This window comes from Epinephelus moara, chromosome 23 (genome assembly GCF_006386435.1).
Source record: "Epinephelus moara isolate mb chromosome 23, YSFRI_EMoa_1.0, whole genome shotgun sequence".
Taxonomy (NCBI): domain Eukaryota; kingdom Metazoa; phylum Chordata; class Actinopteri; order Perciformes; family Serranidae; genus Epinephelus; species Epinephelus moara.
The window spans coordinates 5,493,654-5,517,497 of record NC_065528.1 but is presented as its reverse complement, the minus strand read 5'-3'; the positions used below and the strand labels follow the sequence as shown (position 1 = coordinate 5,517,497).

Genomic DNA, 23,844 nt, shown 5'->3' with positions numbered 1-23,844 from the left:
AGGACATTTAGACAATGGTAGTTAAAATAAGTTATGGGCTATATAGTGTGATCAGCTTATTCATCTGTGTCCACACATCAGATCTGTAGGTGGTAGTAGTGACCTGCTGTCTGCCAAAGTGTCTTGTCTGATACTACTAACTGGGGCAGACAAGTCTGTTTAAATCCACCACATAGGGGCTTTAAACCTGCATTCATTTTTTGGGCAACTTGAGGGCAGCAAAATGAGCTGTAAACAGCAGTCAAATATTGGCGGCATAGACTATATAAAGTCTATGCTGAGTCTATAAAATGTGATGTCACCCATTGGTTTGTGTACTTACGATTTGAAGCCTCAAAATTTACATTTTGACCATCGCCATCTTGGATTTTTGGAGCCAGGAATTACCATATTTGAATGAGAGGCTGGAGCTAACCCTAATGCTAGCTGCTAATTTGGTTAGCACGGTGCATTTACAGCTGTGGTTAACTATAGCCCCTTTTACACTGCCAGATTTTCAGCGTATGTTGGGCTGTTTAGCCAGCAAGTTGCGAGCGTTTAGACACACAGAGCCGGATTGGCTGTTGATGACGCCGCATGTGTGACCCACTGGCGCTGGATAAACAGGAAACAGCTGATAGCAGGAATGAGCAGCTAGTAGCAAGAGGGAACGCAAATCTGAAAGACACTGTAAAGATGAGCAACTGGGGAGACAAGGCACTGCGCGCCCTCCTTGCCCTCGCAAATGAAGAAGCCATTAACCGTCAAATGACGGGAATGGTGAAGGATGGGCCAACTTATGAGAGACTCTAATCTCCATTGATTAGTGGACCGTTTACGCTTTTTTTTGTTTCTCTTCATCAAATGAACATGCAGAGAACAAAATACTAACAACTACTGACATTGTACTTCAGACTTTTCACTGCCAGTGTTTTTCAGTCAGCTTTTCACATAATATCTGCGCATAGCAACATAGGGGAAAGATGTCAGGTTATGATTTTTAAAAAGAGATGTCAGAAACAAACACGACTAATGAGTGTCACCAGCACATGGTTACACACCCATTGACCTTCAAACCTATCAGACGTCTTCCTGAACTTTGGCCCAAAACAGACTGAGTTGCATATGAACATAATTTGTAGGAGACTTCATTATGTTTGTGGGCGTAAAAGATTTCAGTGGAGGCTCATTAATCTCTTAACTAAATACCGCCCAACATGTGTGCATGCATCACTGGCTCAGTGAGCACAGGGACAGAGAACAGTCCTGGGTGTCCAGGTCCCAGCTGACTGTGGTAAACTGTACTTACACTCTGCTCCCGTGGGGAAAAGCATGGTCCATTTTTGCCCATGCATAGTGATTCCTGGAGTCATGCCTATAAGCAAAATCACTCATTGACTGGACTTTTCTCCGAGCCGATACATAAGACGAGGAGTTTAAAACAGAGAGAGAGACTTTCCCACCTACTCTTTCCCTCCTTCTCTCTACACTCGAAGCTCAGCCTAGTGTGGGCCCTCTTATTGATTTTTAGTTCAATACATTTCTCCCCTTGGTGTTCAGTGGAGCAGAGGATGGGCTGCTTGTGTGGAGCAGCTCGGCGATCATGAGGCCACTAACGCTGACTCACCACTCCTTTCATGTTGGACCTCAGCTTCACTGGCTTTCTCTTGTCACTCCTATAGAGCTGCATCTTCAGCTGTCACTAACACAGCCTGGTCTGACTGAAATACATGAGGTGACCACAAACACTGCATTGTGTGGTTGTGGCAAGCAAAGGTTGATATAGAGTTGTGCACAGGCTCTATACAGAGCCTATGTTGTAGTCTACACTAGTGGCTACGCCAATGTGAGCATTTATACTTGTGTGGTAGTGCAGCTGCGTCGCTCTGCAGTTACACCTCCAAAACATTTGTTGGTGGTGGGGTTTCTATGCCACTGTGTTGAGTTTCTGTGAGGTGCAGTAAAGCAACTAACACAACTAAAACACGCAAAAAATGCTACAGTACCTACATTAGCACCTTTAACTAGTGTGGACTTTAGCTCGCTAGCCATTAGCTAGCTGGGCAGTTGGGTTTACATCGGTCTGCGGATCCAGAATGGAAACTCTAGATCAGAAGAGGACAACACAGCACTGCAGGAGTCATTATTGGACATTGTAGGTTATTTTAGCATTGGCCTTTGAACTTAAAACTGTTTTTTTTCTGTAAAGGACCTTGTTAAGAATAAGAATAAGAATAACTTTATTCATCCCCAAGGGGAAATTCAATTATCTGTCAGCTCATCTATTATATGTCAAAGAGTTATGAAGCCTGATGGCTGTTGGTATATAGAATCTTCTGTATCTCTCTGTCATGCATCGAAGAGAGAGGAGCCGCCCACCACAGTTTTTTTTTGGTCCATCAAGGTGTTGTGGAGTGGATGATCTGGGTTGTTCATGATGGCCTCGAACATCTTCAGTGTGCATCTCACCACCACCTCCTCCAGTGTGTCCAACCTGACTCCAAACACAGAGCCAGATCTTTTGACTAGTTTGTCCAGCCGCCTTGCATCTTTGTGTCTGATGCTTCCTCCCCAGCAGACTGCAGCATGAAACAACACACTTGCCCCCACAGACTGATAAAACATTTGCAGAATCTTACTACAGATGTCAAGAGATCTGAGCTTCCTCAAGAAAAAGAGGCAGCTCTGCCCCTTTTTGTAGAGAGCGTTTGTGTTTAGGGACCAGTCCAACTTATTATCCAGGTGTACACCTAGATACTTATAGCTTGGCACCACCTCGATGTCCACCCCACAGGTATTCACTGGCTGAAGAGGGGGCTTGGACCTGCGGAAATCTATGATCATTTCCTTGGTTTTTGAGGTGTTCAGGAGGAGACAGTTCTTGTGACTCCAGTCACTGAAGGTTTTTATCAGGTCCCTATATTCAGACTCCTGCCCATTAGGCAGCGGCCTCTGGATTTACTGTGGTCAGGACAGCGCAGTGTCGTTCTTTATTTTTTAGTAAGTAATACACTGAAATTACAAACTTTTTTGGGTGTCAGGGTGTCCTCCCTGCTTGGCACTCAGTATCAGGGGTTGGAATTGGGGGGTTAGATCACCACATGATTCCTGAGCACGGCACCGCTGCTGCTCACCGCTCCCTCAGGGGATGGGTCAAATGCGGAGAACTCAGGTGTGTGACAATCAGTGGAACTTTACTTTACTTTATGGTGAAAGTGACTATTATCTTCACACAAGGATATAGGCATTTCATGTTATATTGTCTTTTTGCACCAAAAAAATAGTAACTACATCATAAGCACTTAAGACATGTTATCTTTGGTTAATGGCCCTTTTATTGTTCTTTATGCATGCCATTTTTTCTGCTTTGTTGCTCAGGTAGATATTAACGCAGTGCGAGCCGACAGTGAAATAGGGGTGGACGATATGCTCCTAAAATAACATCACAATATTTCAGGGTATTTTTGCGATAATGAAATTATTGACTATATAACAAATGAGTAAAAAAATGTTTTATTATTAATTAAGAACATAGAATTGCAACAAAATAAGTGATGTAGTTTTACCTGTCAACAGTTTGCCCTCAAATATTCAGTAAAAAATAAACAAAATGATCTCTCATACATTCACATATTTCTATTTTTTGTTGAGGCATGAGTCACGTAGTTTTATATTACCAAGTTTTATGACCAAATCATTTGATGACACTGACTCTCGTGTGCATACAGCGAGAGTGGGGAGGGAGAGATACTGCGCTGCTGCCAGAGGAGCCGCTGAATGAGTTACCTCTGAGCGGTATGTCACTAAAAGAGTGTGAGAGTCTGGGGCTGTTCATAAAACATTCATGACGCCACAGTTTATTCCACTGTACTAAAGCTGCTCCTCTTTTTGGAACCACTGTGGAGTCTGTAATAATTTTGCCTTCAGACATGCTTGTTGTTGCAGTGTATAACAGTATGACGTCCATATGTCAACAAGCCAATGTATCATGAGTATCATGATATGAATTTTCATATCATATTAAAAATTATACCAGTATTATTGTGAATGAGATGATATGGCACACCCCTACTGTGAAAGGGTTACACACATTTATTTTCTGTCTGTTTATCCGTCTTTTAATTTCTGTCATTTATATTCTTAATACATAGGCCTACTTTCAGATATGTTGTTCTGTTACTACTTTGGCCAATGCGGATATTTTATTTGAAAGGCGATATCGGCTGATTCCGATAATATGACGATAATACTATGCATCCCTAATAATAATAGAAATGATAAACAACCCATCTCATGTTTAAATGACACATCCTTTTCTCTCCTGCCATGTTCCAGGCATTTGGCCAGGCCTACTCCATCCAGCGTAAGGTGGCAGAAGATGGGGAGACCAACGAGGAAACGCTGCTGCAGGAGTCTGCTTCCAAAGAGGCCTACTACATGGGCCGCCTACTGGAGCTCCAGTCAGCACTGAAGCACAGCCGGGCCACCGCCTCCAGTGCTCAGGCTGACAGTGAACATTTGAGCACACTACTGCAGGAGCTGAGGGAGGTACAGTAAAGCGTTCAGTGTTAGGGTATCATACATTCTTGCTTGACAAGAGGTACTCAGTTTTAGGTGACCATATGGCTTTCTATGAAAGTATCTTATGTCCCAGAAATTAAACTTAATCCCAGCCACTTTCAGTCTGATTCCCGTAATTTTCTTGGGTTATCTCTGTCATAAACAGCATGCAGCTTCAGCTCTGTTTCCTTGAACTGTCTCAGCAGAGTAACGAGATGTTGGAGCTGCAGCGAAGCCGGATGCGAGAGGAGGTCAGAGAGTACAAGTTTCGAGAGACGCGGCTGCTCCAGGACTACACCGAGCTGGAGGAGGAGAACATCTCACTTCAGAAACTGGTGTCGACTCTCAAACAGAATCAGGTACACAAAGATATTATGGCCATGCAATAGAGACTAAATCAGAAAAAAACAAGTTACTCAACAAAGACAAAGTTTTTTTTAACATGGACTTTTTCATTCTAACAATATTATACAGGTTTTAGTGTTTCCCCCACAAGATCTTTCTCCTGTCATCTACATTTTAAACAGGGGGAATCTGGGGACGTGTTTTAAGCCTCTATGTGCCACTATGTATGTAGATGTTTTGCAGAATTTTTAAAGTATGTGATTGGAGGTAGAGCGGGTCGTCCACCAATCGGAAGGTCAGTTGTTCAATCCCTGGCTCCTCCAGTCTGCATGTCGAAGTGTCCTTGAGCAAGATACCAAATTGCTCCCGATGGCTGTTCCACCGGTCTGTGAGTGTGTTTAAAAACTGAGTAGCAGGTGGCACCTTGTATCGTAGCCTCGGCCACCAGTGTATGAATGTGTGTGTGAATGGGTGAATGTGACTCGTAGTGTAAAAGCGCTTTGAGTGGTCAGATGACTAGAAAGGTGCCACAGAAATGCAGGTCCATTTACCAAATGCAGGTCCATTATAGTCATAGCAAGAGGAGGTGGTGAGGGCGGAGTTGGTGAGGGGGAAATCAGCCCTTTCTCCCAGCCTGTAATGCAGGGAAAGTGTGTTTTTTTTTAACTCCCATAAGAGACACTATTACATTTACTACAGATATAAATGATTAGACTTACCTTAATTCCAATCATTTTTTGAAACAGTTAAGAAGTGCTAACATCACAACATGTCATTAGCCTATGTATTGACAATGCGCTATAATGTCATAATGCAGGGATTGACACCGTCAAGAACTACACAGGTCTTTGGAGGCTCACAACTTTTATAGTCTAATACTTTTTTGATAAAGCATAATGTTTTTTGTTTTATCAGAAACAGTCCTGAAATTACCACCGCAAACACACCAGACTCCATTTAAATAAACAGTAATTTTAGTATGAATAGAGACAGTACATTTTCACATCTAACTGGGTGAATTAAGGTTTTTTTCAGCCAAACCAGAGTTGGTGATTGCTGGAACATTGACAAGATGACCCACAACAGTTTGTCAGAGTTTTATTTTGTTTCTGACACTTGAAATGTAGTGTTTTTTATTATGTTAAAATTACAGTTTATTTAAATGGAGACTGGTGGGTTTGAAAATAGCGATTTTGGTAAAACAAAAAGGATTTCACTCTAACAAAAAAGTCTATCTCTGTAGGATCCTTTCCACTTATATTGACAATTAGAACCTGTCACTGACAAAACCAAGCACTTTTAGTGGATATAAATTTTGTACTTCTGTACGTTATTTTAATGCCTGTTCATTTATATATGTATATACCATCAACCTGCCAGGGACTGCAGATGAAAATTAGCCTGTATGGCTAAATCTAAAATTAGCCTGTATGGCTAAATCTGGCACATTTACGCGACTTAAGTGGTCATGTTAATTAATGTGTACTGTCCCTTCTTAAATAAAATAAACATAAACATAAACATAAATTGACAGTGCGAAGTGCGAACATGCCTGGTTTACATTGTATGCTTACGTTGCCGCTGCTCTCATTCAATATTGGACCAATTTCAAAATAAATATTTTCCCTATAGTCACATAGACACCAAAGCTTGGAAAAATAGGGTCCAGGTAGAAAAATATACTTTAACTCTGGATTTTTAAGCTTATTTGATGTACAGAAAGCCACACAGCAACCCTTTGGTACGGTAGAGATTGCTTTGTTTTCCCCCTCGATGTTTAAGGATGTGACATTTTGTAGGTGTTCCCATAAATGCTGACTATCTCTGACAGTGTTTACAGTCTCTGCTCTATGGAGAAATGTCTTTGTGAATGGGTCACTATTCTGTTTGTATCGTGCAGGACGTGATACACACTCCTATGTTGGTTTCAAGCTATTCTGCTGATCAACAGTTTGTGGCTGTGATCTGCAAAGAAACATACTGCAGTAATGCATCATCAGGAGCTAAGAAAAAGAAGACTGCAAGTTAATATTTGTGGATGCAAACTACACCCAATTAAAAGTATTAAAAAAATCTGCTTTGCAAATGTTTCATGAGATAGGATGTACATTCAGCACACATGACAGGCCTCAAGGATGTAAACACGACTTTGTTTACTGACAAGAAATCTCAACAGGGCACGTTTACTACCCACACAGTGACTTCAAGCTTTAAATGTAGATTAAGAATTTCCATCAGATTTGTGACGCACTACATTAGCAATCTTCTGATTTCTTCCCATTAATCGGTTTGTTGCTCCACCCCTGGTTTAGGTGGAGTATGAAGGCCTGAAGCATGAAATTAAGGTCCTGGAGGAGGAGACAGAGCTCCTCAACAGCCAGTTACAGGACGCGCTGCGTTTGAAGGACATCTCAGACACCCAGCTGGAGGAGGCGCTTGAGTCGCTGAAGAGCGAGCGTGAACAGAAGAACCACCTGCGCAGGGAGCTGGTCCACCACCTCAGCATGTGTGATGTGGCCTACACAGGCAGTGCCCACCTGACATTCACCTCCGCCCCACCTAGCGGCACCGCCACCCCCACAACTCTGCTTTCTCCACAGACAGATGAGCCAATGAGGTAGATATTACATACACATAAACCATATGTGGAAAGAGAATGTAATGTTTACATGTTTGTAGTTACAAGAGTATTCTTTTGTTTCTCCAAAAATGTCATAGGAAGTATGGCCTGATGGATGGTTTGGCATAAATGCACCCATAAGGATATCTGCGGGTCCTTAAAAAGTCTTAAAAAGTTTTATATTTTAGGCCTTAAAAGTCATTAAATATTCTTAGCCGCAAATATTTAATCTAATTTTGTCTCCTCCCAAAGGGACAAGGCTGGTAATATTCTGTATTTTTGCCATTGCTAACAGCAAACCTGTCTGTGGCTCTCTCTTCACAATCAGCTCAAAAATATACAGTTTCATTTAAAAAAAAAAAAGGCTCAGTAATTTCCCAAAACAGCTGGGGACTGTGACACAACTGTGTCATTTGCTGGGGACTATTTTCAGCAGTGGATTAATCCACAATATTAGTGGGTATTTGTGGCAGCAGGACAGTGCATGTGGGATGTGTGCAGTAAACTACAGTGTGTGTTCATAGTAGTGAAGAAATGTGTCATCACCCTGTGCAACAGTGTGTCTCACTGATGTGTTCTTTATTAGTTCTTGGACAGCAATGGAGCTCTGTGGCACAGAGGGAGAAGATATATCAGGCTTTGATACACACATTACTTGTTATTGGATACATTCACTATCGGTTTGAGTCTGCACATTTATTGACAGTATGAAAAGATCTTTGATAAAGATATAATTCTATTACATGTTGGCCTGCAGACTTGTACTCTTTGTAGTCTACTGCACTGGCTATAAACCATTCTAATTTTCCATACTTGACATTTAGGAAGCAAAGTGAGTCTCCTGGATTTTAAAGACGCTCTACTCTGCTCTTATCTGTAAGGTGTAACGGCCACCTCCAGGGTGGGACAGGAGCAGGGACAGCTGCAGGGTCGGTGCCCAGAGCTAACGGAGAGTGCCGAGGGCCGGGCCGGAAAGCTGAAGGGGCAGCGACAGCCGACCTTTTCAACGAGATGAACATGACAGAAATCCAGAAGCTCAAGCAGCAACTGATGACGGTGAGTCTACTGCCTTATCACCCATGTATTTACTTGGAGAGAGCCAGCATTAAGTTTAAGTTAAGTCATGTATTTACTTGGAGAGAGCCAGCATTAAGTTTAAGTTAAGTTAAGTTTAAGTTTATTTACTTTATTAATCCCCCTGAGGAGAAATTCAATGTTTTCACTCTTGCTTGTCAATTACACACAGGTCTGAAAGACACACACATGCACAAACAGGACCTATACATGCACAAAGTGGAGAGATCTCAGAGTGAGGGGGCTGCCCTTGGTGAGGCGCCCCGAGCGGTTGGGGGGTTCAGTGCCTTGCTCAAGGGCACCTCGGCAGTGGGAGCACGGGCACAGTATGAAAGTGTTAGATGGAGCAAACAACACACTGATGATGCACTGATTACTGAGTACTGAGTTTTAAAAAGTGATTTAAAAGTTGATTCTGCAAGTCTCAGGTCTGTAGACAAGGAGTTTCAGAGCAGAGGGGCCTAACTGCAAAAGCCCAATCACCTTTAGTTTTGAGCTGGGCCCTCCTGAAGATCTGAGGCTGTGCTGTGGCTCATAAGGGAGCAACAAAACTATGAAGTCACAAAATAGTATGCATAGAGTGCTGCTTGGGCGTGAAAAAGGTGTCCCTCTGGTGCACTTCAGTTTGGGGATCCAACTATTTTAGAGGGGAGGAGGGTAATAATTTAAAAGCCTTTATTATCTGATGGCTATTCAGTCATAGTAGCAGTTAAAAACATGCCTACTTGTTTCAGCCATTAAGGACAGCCATTAGGCTAAGAAAATTGCCTTCGATTTAGCTAATATTACTTTGTTTTTTAATAGATATTTAACTAATGTTAAATTAGCATTTCCTAAGATGTCCTTGCAAAATGCTGGTGGTACCTCTTGCATGGTTTGAGTCTGTAACATTTCTGACAACTGGACTAAGCTAAATATGTGAATTCAACAACAGTGTGATTTGGACGTGATTTGTCCTGTATTTTTGTGCACATCCTACTCTAATGCATACACTGCGTTTTCACATGCTTGGAATGACATAAACATAATAAAACTAAAAGAGATCTGAGGGTGGAGAAGTGTTGAATCAGACTTTGTGGAAGAGAATGACACCTAGAATCACAGTTCTGTGCTCAATGGCAGTACATGATATTCCTGTTTTTCCCTGTCCGACTGCATTCACAACCCTCATTAGAATATTGCCTGTTATAAAAACAAACTCAGCCACATAACCTTAAGATAACGTTAACATTATGTGTTTGGTCATCTAGGCCAAGAATATGTTACTGAATAAACACACTCACACGGGAAATATAAAAATGAATTCCTAAAGTTAATTATTTTGCTACTGCTTTATATTACTGGCATTGCAAGATCTGCTGCCAGATTCAGCTTTATGTTTCACTCAGTAGAATTCTCATTCAATAAATCATCAGTTATAAAAATGTGTAAACTGTGTCTTTAAGGCAAATGAGCGCAGCATTAGTTGGTAAACATTAATTTAATTTACTTTACATGGAGCAAAAATGAATACAGAATTATGTTAAATGTTCAACAAATGTGTTATTGCCGTGTTTATGAGTCGCAAGAAATCAGAAATCAGATGTATAAAGAGACTTGGATGTTGTGTTGGAGGCGGGGCCCCAACATTCCTATTTATTCCTATTTAAATTACTCAGTAGTGCATGAAACCAGAATGGCTCAACTGCCCTGTATAAAAATACCCGGATGATCAGCACACCTTCCACATTGCAATACCCATAGAGCAGGCGTACTACAGACTTCTGCTGGCTGAGCTGGCTTCTGGTTTAGCGCCATCACGCCCTGGGGTCTTGCAGTCGATGGAGAGTAACTGCAGCCCGTCTGCCTTAATCTCATGAGGTCATTGTTCCCCACATATGCATTATATCAAATCAAGTTGAGATTAAGTTCAGATCTAACTAGCATGCAGTGTGTGACAGTCAGTGCTGACTGATTCTGTGCTGGCCTGACTCAATATATAGAAAAGAACAGTTTTCAGAACACAAAGGCAAGACGTCACCCAATGTTTATCGAAGGACCCAGATGCCTCAATTGAAAAAAAGTCAAGTGGTGACTGGTCATCATTGAATAGTCAAGATGTTATGATATAAGAGCATATATAACCTTTTTGAGATTTGCATGAGAGAAGAAAGAGCTAATTTAGGAGATGCTCCTAAGATAGAGGAAACGTGATTTCATTATTCTTGTGACTTGTTTGTCAAATCAGAGGTCACTGTCAAAGACTCCACCCAGGTTTCTAGCTGCCAGCTTGATATTTGCTGACAAGGGGCCTGAGACACTTCTCTATAGTGGGGATGGAGTGTGGAGGACCAAATACAATTATCGCTGATTTTTTTTTCCATTTAGCTGAAGAATTTTCTGGGACATGCAATGCTTGGTTTTAGAGAGACATGACTGTAAGCAGGGGGCCTGTTCACACCCCAGAAATTCTGTCTACTATCAATGAAGCTCACTGATTAACATGTATCTCTAAGAGGTACTCTTCTGACAACAAATCATCAAATAAAACCTTACAAGGGCCTGCCCGGACAAGACCTTAGAAAAACATATGTGAAGGTTCATTATCTGTGATATTGTTATCAAATTTGAATTTGGACTATGTGAGGCTTTTTGATATGCCCCATCGTGTTTCCCACCAAATACCTCCTAGTTCTAGTCATCTGAAGCATCTTTATTCAGAAAATATTCAGGTGAAGATAAAAAAAAAACCATTTATTTCAGTGCGTTGAAACTTGTATAACTCTATGACAGAAGCACTTACAGTGATTGTAAGTGACTGTACTGTATTGTAAGTGACTGTTGCCAGCTCAGTGTTACCTTTCAAATGAGACCATGCATGTACGTATACTAAAAATGGAACAAGAACAGTTTTCAACCTTAGGTAAGCCTTGGATAGGTGTTTTTTAGGTGAATTTAGGTAAATGTTGCAGGATGCTTAAGAGGTTTTAACTCACAGAAATGAGATTAATCTTATTTTTCCGTTTCAAAGATGGGAAATAAGCATATTTCCTAAAATGTTAAACTATTCCTGTAAATGTCTGGCATGAAGTGTTCACAGCCCAGAAAAAAATAAAATGTATATTTCTGCAAACCATGGATACCTTACATTTGTATGTTATTAGGTAGCAGATACCTTTAAACTTAAACATTTCAACAACACAGTGGTAACATGTGGTTAGGTTTAGGCATAAAAACCCGTTGGTTATGACTAGAAAAACAATATGTTTTGGCTTAAAATACCCTGCTGTGGGGGCACAGTCCCTGCAGGAAATGCAGCAATATCTCAGTAAAACAGCAATTGCTTGTGTGGCACTATTCCGGTGGAAAAACAGTGATGAGTCCTTAAAACAGTCCACCATTCCCTCCGCTTCCTGGTGACAAAGTCAGGTCATATACTACATCACTTTAGATATGATATGTATGAAAACGTATGGATGTAACAAATCTGCGGTTTGCCATTATGTACAGTGCCAACATTGTCCTCTGTTCTTCTTCAATTGTACCAGTGGTTAATTTGTGTCAATTTTGGTATTAATGTAAAAACATCTCACAGTTTTATTCATTTTCTATGTCTGCTGGATTCATAATCCTGCAGCAGGCTCCTCTTTAAAAAAACAGGGCTTCTGAATCATTTACTGTAAAACCCTGCTGACATACAGTATTCCCATGGCGTAAAGCTCTCTGTCTCTCACTTTATCCCTTTGTCTCCTCCTCACACAAACACAGTCACACATTCAGTCTTGTTTTCGCTCCTAAAACCTTTCTCTCATATGTTCCCAAACTCTCAGCGCATTCCTCAAAGCATAGAACCAATTACTTAGTGCATCAGATCATGATCAGGTCACCACAAAGCTGTAAAATGTGTGTATACACACATCCATGTGTGTGTGCATCTGCTTCAGTTCCTGTCGGTGTAATCCCATCCATTCCTGTCTCCTGCTGCTTTGCTGATAGGTCGAGCTACAGGAAGAGTTTATTTATATCTCAGCTGACACACTACACTATCGACCACTCTCCGGTGGAGGGGTGGGTTTCATCTCTGCTCCTGCTGCTGTCAAGGCCGCTCTTTTAAAATGTTAATGAATCCACTTTTGTGCTACAGTATTGTTTTATTATACCCAATGGAACCTGAAGTATCTACTTTAATGAGGGAAAAACCCTATTTAAAAGACCTGAGACAGTTTTTGATGGTTTAGTGTATGTTAGGTAGTTAGGTCTGGTTGTGGAGGTGCTCTGTTTGTAAAGATGGTCAGAGATGTGATCAAGCCACATTCAACTCCCTTGCCAGCGCTGTGCCAAACACAGAGGTCTCTCTGAGAAGAATGAGGAAGCTGTGTTTCTTGACACAATTCTGAAGTATGTGTATGTATGTAACTGTCTGAAGGTGCTCAAATTATGGACTCGGAGTAATTACAAAAATGCTTCTACCAGTGCTACTGAGGGGTTGAGGAACAAGGGATGAAGGGCTAAGGGGATGAAAAGTGAGGGTGAGGGATAAAGGCATAAGGGTAGAGAGATAAATGGATGAGGGTTAAGGGAAGAATGGTGAAGCATGCATTGATAAGTGTTGAGGGATGAAGGGATAAGAGGATGAAGAGTGAGGGATGAATAGATGAGGGTTCAGGGACGAAGAGTGAGGATGAAGGATGAGCAATGAAGGCCAACGGATGAGGTGAGAAATTAGGGTCATGGGCGGATGGAGGAACAAATGTGATCATTTTTTTAAATTTTTTTTAATATACTTTATTAATCCCCCTGAGGGGAAATTCAATTTTTCACTCTGTTGTCAATTACACACAGGTCCGAACACACACATGCACAAACAGGACCTATACATGCACTAAGTGGAGAGATGTCAGAGTGGGCTGCCCATGACAGGCGCTCTGGGCGGTTGGGGGCTCAGGGGCACCTCGGCAGTGCCCAGGAGGTGAACTGGCACCTCTCCAGCCACCAGTCCACGCTCCATATTTTTGGTCCGGACGGGGACTTGAACAGACGACCCTCCGGTTCCAAACCCAAGTCCCTATGGACTGAGCTACTGCCACCCCAATTCATTCAGTTCAATTCATATGATATCTCAAAGTTGCTCTGGTTAGGTTTGAGAAGAGAAACATGTACACGTACCTTAAAATGACTTCAGGTTCACAGTTAATACAGGTACAAATCCTCAGAAGAGCTTTTGTTTTTCAGATACCCCTACCCCAGGTAGAACAATACACAACCATGTTTTTTCTTATTTTGATATGTGTATTTTTGTTGTTTGTCAGTCTCAAACAGTGGTCTGCAGCTGTCACATATTTCATTATCCCCTCCACCTCTCGCTTCAGCTCAAATACTATGTCAAATGTTGATATGATGTGTATGAAACGTACAAATGCCACGTATTTGTGGTTTGTAGAAATGTATAATGCCAACATTTTCTTTCAACTGGGCTGCATTAGCAGAGATTTGATATGGTCCAGATTTCTCCTTTTGGTTACTGTGATGAATGGATTGGGGAAAGTTAATGGGGAGTTGGTGCACACTCTCTGTTATCTGAACCCTGCCTTTACCAAAAGCAGTTTTCAGAATATTCAAATGACAGTACAATAATTGAAGACAAAGCTGCAGAATGTGATATGGACCCCAGTGGATGCCAATTTCAGACTAACTCTAAATTTCATGTGTTAAATGATATGAGCCTGTACAAAAGTTCTGAAAATTTGTGGGCTCATACCATCAATACTGTACCTCTCCCTAATCTTGCTGCTGCCCTCTTCAGGTTGAACGTGAGAAGGTCTCACTAATGACCAGTCTGCAGGAGTCTCAGACGCAGCTCCAGCACACCCAAGGGGCCTTGAATGAGCAGCATGAAAAAGTCCTCCGCCTTAGCCGGAGAGTCACCACCCTCCGCCGCCTGCATCGAAGGGCCCGCCTCAACCAGGAAGTCAATGTCAGTGCCACTTCTCAGCTCAATGCTGAGGCTGTGATGGAGCTGGACAAGGATGACGATGAGGCTGAAGATGAAGGAGATACTGATGAGGATAAAAGTGAGACAATGAACAAAAGTCAGGTATTTTCATACCAGACGCCAGGTCTGGAGATCCTGCAATGTAAGTACCGTGTGGCTGTGACAGAGGTGGTGGAGCTCAAAGCGGAGGTGAAAGTCCTCCGTGACAGACTGGCTCAGTGTGTAGAGGGAGCAGCGGAGGAGAGGCCAAGGCGAGGTGGTCAGCTCCAGAAACTGGAGAGACAGGTGGCCTCACTGGAGAAGAGCTGCCGGGAGGGACGGGAGAAGGTAACTTCACTGTCATACTGACTGTGTCTGAATAGAAAGAAAAATAGTTACAGAGATAAAGGATTTCATCTCCTCTTCTCTCAGATTTCCAGCCTGGAGTTGGAGTTGCAGGCTGCTCAGTTAGCAGCCAATGAGAGCCAGGGTGCGTTGACCGCAGCTCAGGATGAGTTGGTGACGCTGAGCGAGGAGCTTGCCCAGCTCTACCACCACGTCTGCCTGTGCAACAATGAGACACCCAACCGTGTCATGCTGGACTACTACAGGTTTGACTTTTGTTTTATTAGTAGGACACAGGCAGCATCAAATGGTAGAGGAAGGTCTCTCAAAGTTAAAGAGATTGAGGCAAAGTTTGTGGAGTCTGCATTAGAGGGAGGGCCCCTTGAGAAATAATCTTTAATTCTTTATTTTTATCATAACCAAGGAACCTTTATTTTTGGTCTGGATGACACAAATTTGCCACTTGATTGGGTCTTATCAGTCACAGTGTGTCAAGCCAAAACGTTATGGCTAGATCTACATACCATATTTGTGATTTCATCCTTCTCATGGGGTAACTCATTTCCCATTGCCATGGATCCCCTCCAGCCATGGATAATGCATTCGGTACTGTTCTGATATGTCGCCATATTTACTTTGCAAGAACTCCCAATCCATTTTCCTGCTACCTTGACTGCCATATTACTTGTGTGTTACTTTCAGCAACAGCTCCACCTCTTCGTCGATCCAAGCAAAGAAATCTCTGGTCTTGCTTTTCTTCATCTCCATTGTATTTTCCGTTACCAATCAACCAACCACAGCATAGTCACTCTGCTTCCTGTTTACATGGGCATGTGCATGCCCAGTGCACATGAATGGTCATGTGATATGAATTTTCAGGCGTGTTAGTATGGACCGAGATTAATCTTGTAACTGTGCTGAAACGCTCGTGTGTAAGGACATTGTTTTTTGTTTAAAAATGCTGTTTTAAAATGAAAACGTATTAGTGTGGATGTGGCCTATATATTTGGAGCTTACACCCCAGATCTCAACTCCTTCACCCCCAGCTCCTTGTTGTCACAAAGCTTACAATTGTCTAGCTTGCTATTGTCTTTGCAGAGAGGGTTTTCCCCAAACCCTCTCTCTCAGCCTTCTCAATGAAGGATGCATCAGTTGGACTCAGGAGTGTTCCTTCCATTTCCCAATTATATCCTCATTCAGAGTCACCAGGTAGCCTCATCTGCTTAAACAAATTCTCGCCTCCCCTCTCATGAGCACTGTTGAAAGTCTTGGCATCTTGAACTTTTTCTACATGTAAGTTTTTGCTTACACTAGTACAAAAGCTGCATTTAGGGCCTTCAGAGAATGATAGCTATGCCTAAAAGGCCTTCCTCTGAGGCTTGACAGCATCATCCACCACTTGTATCAGCAAGTTCTACCACACTAGCAAGGCATAGCTGAGAAGTTGCCTTGGTCATCCATATGGCAAAATTCTTAGTCTGGCCGTAGCCTGGTTCCTTATCTGGGTCCAGTTTGCCTTGGGAGCCATCATTTATTTCATTTTTAGAATGCAAATCTAGTGCATTTCCATCCAGTTGCTGCTGTGGTGGAATGAGTAGAGATGACTGTATTTGAGCAGAAAGAGGTAGGCTCAAACTCCTGAGTTGGTAAATATATGCTGCAGATATCCACCAATATAATAAAGGTTCTATAGGTTACAAAATCTAATCCACTTTGTCTTTCTTCCAGACAAGGCAGAGGGCTTCGAGGCCTCAGTGCCAGTCTTAAAGCCATGTCTGCGGACAACAGCAAAGTTCTCCTTACACCACGCCTCGCCAGGCGGCTGGCCGCTGTCGCTTCGACAACCTTAACTCCTTCGGAGTCACGGAGCCCCTCACAGTCTCCATCCAAGGAGCCCCTATCTGGGGAGGAGAGAAGAGAGGAGAAGGAGGGGGACAAGGAGGGCCTCCAAGTGCCCTCTGAGCAGAGCCTGCCGCCCTGCACGCCTCCGACCCGCTCACCCAGCATCAGTGCCTCTTCATCATCGTCATCATCATCATCGCCTGCCCTGGAGCCAGCTGGTGAGCTGCGCAGGGAGCCCATGAATATCTACAACCTCAACGCTATCATCAGAGACCAGGTAGGACAGTATTTTATTATTAGTGTCAGTGCAATGCCTTTTCTCCTTCCTCTCTTCTTGGCTACTCTTGTCCTCACCTCCTACCTCTGCCTCTCTCCTCTCCTCCCCAAGGTGAAGCACCTCCAGCGGGCAGTAGACAGGTCTCTGCAGCTGTCTAGACAGAGAGCTGCAGCCAGGGAACTGGCCCCTCTGCTGGACAAGGACAAAGAAGGCTGCATGGAGGAGATCCTGAAGCTCAAGTCTCTGCTCAGCACCAAGAGAGAGCAGATAGCCACCCTCAGACTGGTGCTCAAGGCTAATAAACAGGTGGGACATGTGAGGTGTCCATGTCATGAGCAACACATTACTTTTGTAATGCTTTACTTATAACATGAACACTTTTGTAATGTGATACCCAACTATAAACAAATTATGTCAATATATATCATTCAGTAAAGTCTCTTAAGAAAATATCAAATAATGGACGTAGCCACAGTGATGTCACCCATTGGTTTGTGGACTCCTGCTTTGAAGCCTCAAGTCTGGCCAAAAGTGACCATGTTTGAATGAGAAGGTGGAGCTGACACTAATGTTAGCTGCTAGATTGGTTAGCATGGTGCATTTACACCTATGGTTAACTATGATAATGCTAATGTTCACTTGCAAATAACAGGCCTAAAACCATTAAAACAAATGGACATTGAGAAAAAACTGAATACGCGGCTCCGTAGAGCCTCATGTAAACACTGAACAAGACATTTTTAGGTGACCAAACCATTACCATTAACTTTCGTGTACTGAACACACACAAAGGTAGCGAAAGCCATGCCTATACTGTTTTAATCTGGGGTTGTTGCTGTAGTAGCGACTTGACAACGGATGGCAACCAATCTTTCTCAAAGCAGCCATGCCCTTAATCATGCATAACTTTAAGCCTTACTACCATTTAAACAAGTGGGTTATACAAAAAAATCACCCCCTGCACAGTTGTCATGAATGGAGAAATTCGCTTTAGAAACCAAAAGTGCTTTTTGTACCAGGCTGTAAAATGTTTATTGCCACTGTAAAGTTGGGTATTTTAGAGCCAGCCTCAAGTTGGCTTTATTTTTCAGCCTCACTTGGTTCAGAGTCTGTAAGAGATAAGAACACATGAGATGGTGGTTGATTGGTGGTGAGTTTCGTCTGCATTTCCCATGAGAAAATGAACAAACATGGTCTTTCCTTGCAGCTGACTTTATTATATGTTGGTCATAGGACCAAGATTCCTACCTAAACCAGTTCTCACTAAACAAAGGTTGTATGACCAACAGCAGTGAAGTCACTTGTTCTTTTTCCTATGCATCAACCACCAGAAGCAAGAATTTGGACAATTGCTTCCCAGATACTCTTTATTAGTTTAAAAAAACTATATCATCCATATCTAGCACATTAATATTTTGCCACCAGATAGAGTAGAAATCAACAAAATGCTCATAATACCGAAATAGCCACAGAGTGCTGGGTTTTATAATGCCTTTAGGAAATGAGTCCAGCAGTTTATAGTCTGTTTACAGGCCTACCCTCTCCTGAAACACATCGACCAATACGGTTGATTAAAGGACCCACTTTGCTGTCCCAAACCTTTCCCCCATGGCTGTTAGTTTATATTAAATTGCCTGTTTTATATGACTTCTCCCCGAGGAACGGTGCATCAGTGATACAATGCAGAGGCTACTGCTACTATTATGAGCTGAGAGATTTCCACCATTGGAAATACTCTGACACATTATACCAGATTGGGTTTAAAGAGAGTACAAAGTATTCTTTAGAAAATGACAATGACACTGCCACAATGATTCAGCTTGTACACCTTTTATGAGTCACTTCCTGTGCAGACAACTAAAGACTCACTTGAGGAGCTGTTGTAGTGAGCACTTACTGCACTATGCATTGTCATTTGGGTGTGGCACATTCAAGCAAGAATTGAGATCTTCACAGAGTGTAGTCTTCATGTGGTCAAATGTGATAGTGGGTAGTAAACACTGAGGTTAGGAAAGTGAAATTGAAAACAAAGAAAACTTAATTTATGATCTGTGTATGTATGTTTTTGTGTGTTCACCCAGACGGCAGAGGGGGCTCTGGCTAACCTGAAGAGTAAGTATGAGGCGGAAAAGGCCATGGTCACTGACACCATGATGAAGCTGAGGAACGAGCTGAAGGCCCTGAAGGAAGATGCAGCCACTTTCTCCTCTGTGCGGGCCATGTTTGCCACCAGGTCAGAGATGAAACAGAAGTATGAAGAAATTATAAACAGCTCATTCTAAGTGAATGAAACAAAAATTCTTAGTTTCTGGTTATTATGCACTAATGCAAACATAGTTATGAATATTCTATTCTATTTCTGCCAATACATGCCCCTAAATCCTACACACTAAACCTTTAAAGGAATAGGTTAACACTTTAAGAAAAGATTTTTCAGATGAGAAGAAAGAAAGATCAATACCACTTTTCTTTATTTATTATTATTTATTTTTATTCTTAGAATAGTATCAATCTTCTCATCCAACTAGTGAGCAAATAATACCCTTTTTCCACCAATATTAGTGCCTATATGTGTTTTGTTTTTTTTTTAAACATGGAAAAACACACTAAAACTAGTAGTAATAGTAACTCCTTTCCGAACTGCCAGTAGACCAGAGTCGTGTACAGGGCTCTGGTCTACAGACCAGTTTGCTTTTCTGTTGTTTTCTTGTACCAGTATGTCGCCAGGGGCCTAAGTATAGACAGTGCAGGCAGTGCAATTACACTGGGACCCCTGGGGTGGTGGGGCCCGTAAAGAGAGTGGGCCCTTGCAAGTGATTCAGATTTCCACCTTGGACATATACCTGTGTTCAAAAATAAATGATAAAAAATAATATTATTAATTTAAAAAGAGTGCCATTTGCTACGTCCTCGCTATGTCCTTAAAAAGGCAAACTCATGTAGGTCATGGTTTTCTTTTTAGTAGCTATATAAAACAAAATTATATGCTATATGCTATGCTTCTATATAAGTATTAAATCTATAAATATACTATGAAACTATTCAATTAAATGATTCATTTCTTACTTTCTTTGATATATTTGTCAGATATGCTGAATCATATATGATGTGATTGCCGGGTAATATGTATTTTGATGTTGTCTCATGTCAAGTCTCTATTTGTGTCAAGACAATACATGCACGACAGGGCGCATCATAATAGTGTGCATTGGGGCCCATCGTAGCTTTCTTACATCACTGTATGTCATGTTGGATGTAACAAATGCTCCAGAAATCAGTATTGGTTAACCGTAGGAAGCAGCATGGAGCCCAGTGAAAATGTTATGGTGGTTACTTCTTTCTATACCGCCACGCCGGTGATAGCCATGTGATTATGTTTTCGGGTTGTCTGTCCATCCGTCCATCCATCTGTATCTATGTACGTCTGTCTGTCCCATTTTCGTCAATGTGAAATCTCAAGAATGCCTCGGAGGTATTTCTTTAAATTTAGCACAAACTCAATGATAAACCAATTAGATTTCGGTGGTCAAAGGTCAAAGGTCACTGTGACATTACAAACATGTTTTTGGCTATAAGTCAAGAATTCATATACTGATTATGACAGAATTTTACACAAATGTCGAACAGGATATAAAGATGAAGTTATGACATTTATTATCCAAAAGGTCAAAGGTCAACATCACTGTGACATCATAATGTTCTGCAAAAACACTTTTCTGGCTAATATGCAACGTCAGAACTCAGGAACAGAAGGAGAGACATTTGGTCAGATACTGAATTTGTGACACTAATCTTGGGTGTCCACCTTGAATCTGTGCTGATTGTATAGATCTTCTATGCTGCCGGGGGAAGATGTGTGTGAACCATCCATGTTTTCACAGACATAGATGTAAAGTGTAAGTGCAACTTGAGTGGATCGCAAAGGCATACAACTGCAAGGCAGATATTTTTGTTTATACCTGTTATTTATTCAGTTCCTTTTTCAAACTAGGTGCAAACTAATTTTGAATGATGTTCAATCGCTGCGCACTTTGTGATGGCACGACATTGCACCTCTTCAGAAAACGGGCAAAGATTAGCACATCCACATGGGCGTCACATTTCCATTAATGCCAATTGGAGCCCATCCAAGCTGAGCGCCCATAAATACCCATGACTACTGCAGTCATTTGTCCCGGGAATGAATGCTGATTGTAACCCTTGCCAATAAAGACAAAAGCCAGATGCCAGGTTTTTTTGTCCACTGGAAAAGGGGCTTAAGTGAATTTTTAACTTCATTTTAATTTTTTAACCTTGCTTGTCGTGATTTTTATTTTGACCTTGCTTAACCTGGCTCTCCTCAGGTGTGACGAGTATGTGACCCAGCTGGATGAGATGCAGAGGCAGCTGGCTGCGGCCGAAGATGAGAAGAAGACTCTGAACTCCCTCCTGCGTATGGCCATCCAGCAGAAGCTGGCCCTCACCCAGCGCCTGGAAGATTTGGCCTTCGATCAAGAGCAGACCCACCGTACCCGCGGGGGCAGGCTAAACCGCGCGAAGACCAGCACCCCCAAAGTAAGTCAGCCGGCCTCAGCTTCGGCCTCCAACCTAGCCCAAGGCTCCACTTCAGCTTTGGCCCCTGTCAGCCTCCCTCTTTCTGGCCTTCCTAGTCTTTCGTCAGTTCTTTCTGATGATCCCACTGTGCCCCTTAGCCCATCTTTGGTTAGTGCAGCTGCTGCAGCTCTGGCTTCAGCTCTCACCTCCCCTACGTCACACATACCCCCTCGCAGTCCGTCATCACCAGCCTCACTGGCTTGCCCTCCGGCGCCAGAAAGCCCCCCATGTCTGGAGGCCCCCTCCTCTCCCATGGTGCGGACCCCACCCACAACCCCTGTGACCCAGTGGACCTTGGGGGTGCGGACGTTTGTGGTTGACTCCCACAGTTTCAGTGTCAACATCTCCCCCGCTCTTCCCCGTAGCTCGGGCCTCTCCAGGCACTGCACCCCCGACACTCATACCTCTCCCCCATCCACCACAACCACCACCACCACCAGGCCCACCCAACCAGGATCTGCCCCCTCCTCTCCCTACCGCTCTCCTATTTTGGGGCTCAGACGCTCCACATGGAGCCCCTCACCCCGAACTCGGCCCTTGTCTAGCTTGTCACGCTCCTCTGTCCTCTACACTCCTTCCTCATCCTCCCCTTACTCTTCTTCCCACTCCCCTTCTCTCTCCCACAACTATTCCTCTGCCTACTACAGTTCCTCTCCTGCTTTTACCCCATCTAGCTCCTACCTGACCTCTGGTACCTCCGCCTCCTACAGCCACTCCTCCAACTACTCGCCCCTTTACCCTAGATACTACAGTTCTTACCGGCCCCGGCACTGACCCCTTGCTATGAATCCTTTACTCAAAGCCTTTTGAAGGCTTCTCCACCAGGCTCCTTATTGACATTGAAACTGCAACTCCCATCATCCTTCTCTTTTGGTCACCTGAGAGAGTGGGGGCTCACAGAGAGGAGGACAGAGTGGTTTCCTGTTTCCCAGTTCCTGTTTTCTTGTGCCTAAGCTTTGGCCAATGGGTTCTGAATGTTCAATGACTTTGCTCAGGGATTTGACTTAAGGAGCACAAGCGGCCCAACCTTCCTTTTATTCTGAGTCTGCTGACTGGTCCACAGGAGGACGTTAATAGAGACTTTTTAATGAGAGTTTTTAGCATTTAGGTTCTTCAGGTTGAGACCACATGTGCATGAAGTGATTAAAACACAGAGACATTCGGACATTGGCTGGACATTTGGCGGACACTTTCATAGGTTTGAATGAGGGCCATGACACATTTAATACTGTCCTCTATATTCAATATAATATCCACTCTGTTTTAAGTGGTTATCTCATATACTGTATACACAACACTGTAAACCATGTCTTTCAGTGCAAGCGTTCCCCTTTGTTGATGAGGTACTTGGATGTCTAAGGGTTCAGTATGATTCAAACAAAGAAGGTTGTTAGTATCGTTCGCACTTGTCTGAAGGTCTCTTGTCCTAGAGTAGTTCTGGGCGGAGTGATTCTTTTCACATTATCGGTTCCTTCGAGTTGATACGCGTAAATGTATCCAACCTGTCGAGCATTTTGAGTTTTTAAAAACTTTTGCAATATGTGGTCTCAGCTTCTCTGTGACACTCCCAACACGCCATTCACATGCCATTCAATAGCTAGTGCTGCCCACCTCACAAAACTTTTCTTTAATACAATACCAGTAGGAACGTCGACAGTTAACTAGTGATTGGTTGCAGAGAATATTTTTTACCTTTTTCACCTTCACCTTTACCTTTTGATCTTTAGGTTAATTTTATTACTCTTCAGTATAATGGACTGCGCACCACCTGGGTCTGGTGGGAGACAGACAGCCAGCTAGCTGCATTAACATAAGGAAACTGCCCACCCTCCATGGTCTGCTGGTAAGCTAGCCTTGGTTGCTTTGCACTGCGCACCAGCTGGGTCAGGTAAGGGCTAGCAAGCGGCAGTGCTCATTTCGCGATTACCGCTAGTAACTCCATCCCAACTCAATGGCCTCGCTGTAGAAACACTGTGCTCACCCTTAGTTCTCCCCCCAGGTTGCCCCAGTGAGGAAGCGACTCACTTGAGGTTGGTGTGCAGTGCAGTGCAGAGAAGCCAAAGCTTACGTTAGCTAAACAGTGGAGACTGAAGGGTGGGCAGTAGGCACTATGTTTCTGCATTTTAGCACTGTTAGCTAGCTGTCTTTCAGCAAAACCAACATAAAATAAAATAAAGGCAAAACATTTACATCACAAAACATTCAATTTCACCACCTGTAATGGATAGCACTTTGAAATGTGGTGCTGAAGCTCACTAA

The 23,844-nt window shown here is 42.8% G+C and overlaps 1 protein-coding gene and 1 long non-coding RNA gene across 2 annotated transcripts; one reads left to right on the top strand and one right to left on the bottom strand.

Annotated features, from left to right (window-relative positions):
• The first annotated feature begins 2,758 nt into the window (after positions 1 to 2,758).
• On the top strand, positions 2,759 to 22,396 carry LOC126385251 (protein bicaudal D homolog 1-like). Its single transcript, XM_050036862.1, has 11 exons — positions 2,759 to 2,773; positions 4,315 to 4,527; positions 4,743 to 4,898; positions 7,197 to 7,501; positions 8,386 to 8,560; positions 14,361 to 14,876; positions 14,961 to 15,139; positions 16,602 to 16,992; positions 17,104 to 17,298; positions 19,074 to 19,225; positions 21,336 to 22,396. Exons 1-11 carry the CDS (start codon positions 2,759 to 2,761, stop codon positions 22,357 to 22,359), a joined length of 3,321 nt encoding a protein of 1,106 aa, XP_049892819.1. The 3' UTR covers positions 22,360 to 22,396.
• LOC126384751 (uncharacterized) lies at positions 8,659 to 13,641 on the bottom strand. The gene is made up of 2 exons (XR_007569341.1): positions 13,509 to 13,641; positions 8,659 to 8,880 (listed from the first exon to the last, which is right to left on the bottom strand). It is a non-coding gene; the product is annotated as an uncharacterized LOC126384751 (long non-coding RNA).
• Positions 22,397 to 23,844: the final 1,448 nt, after the last annotated feature.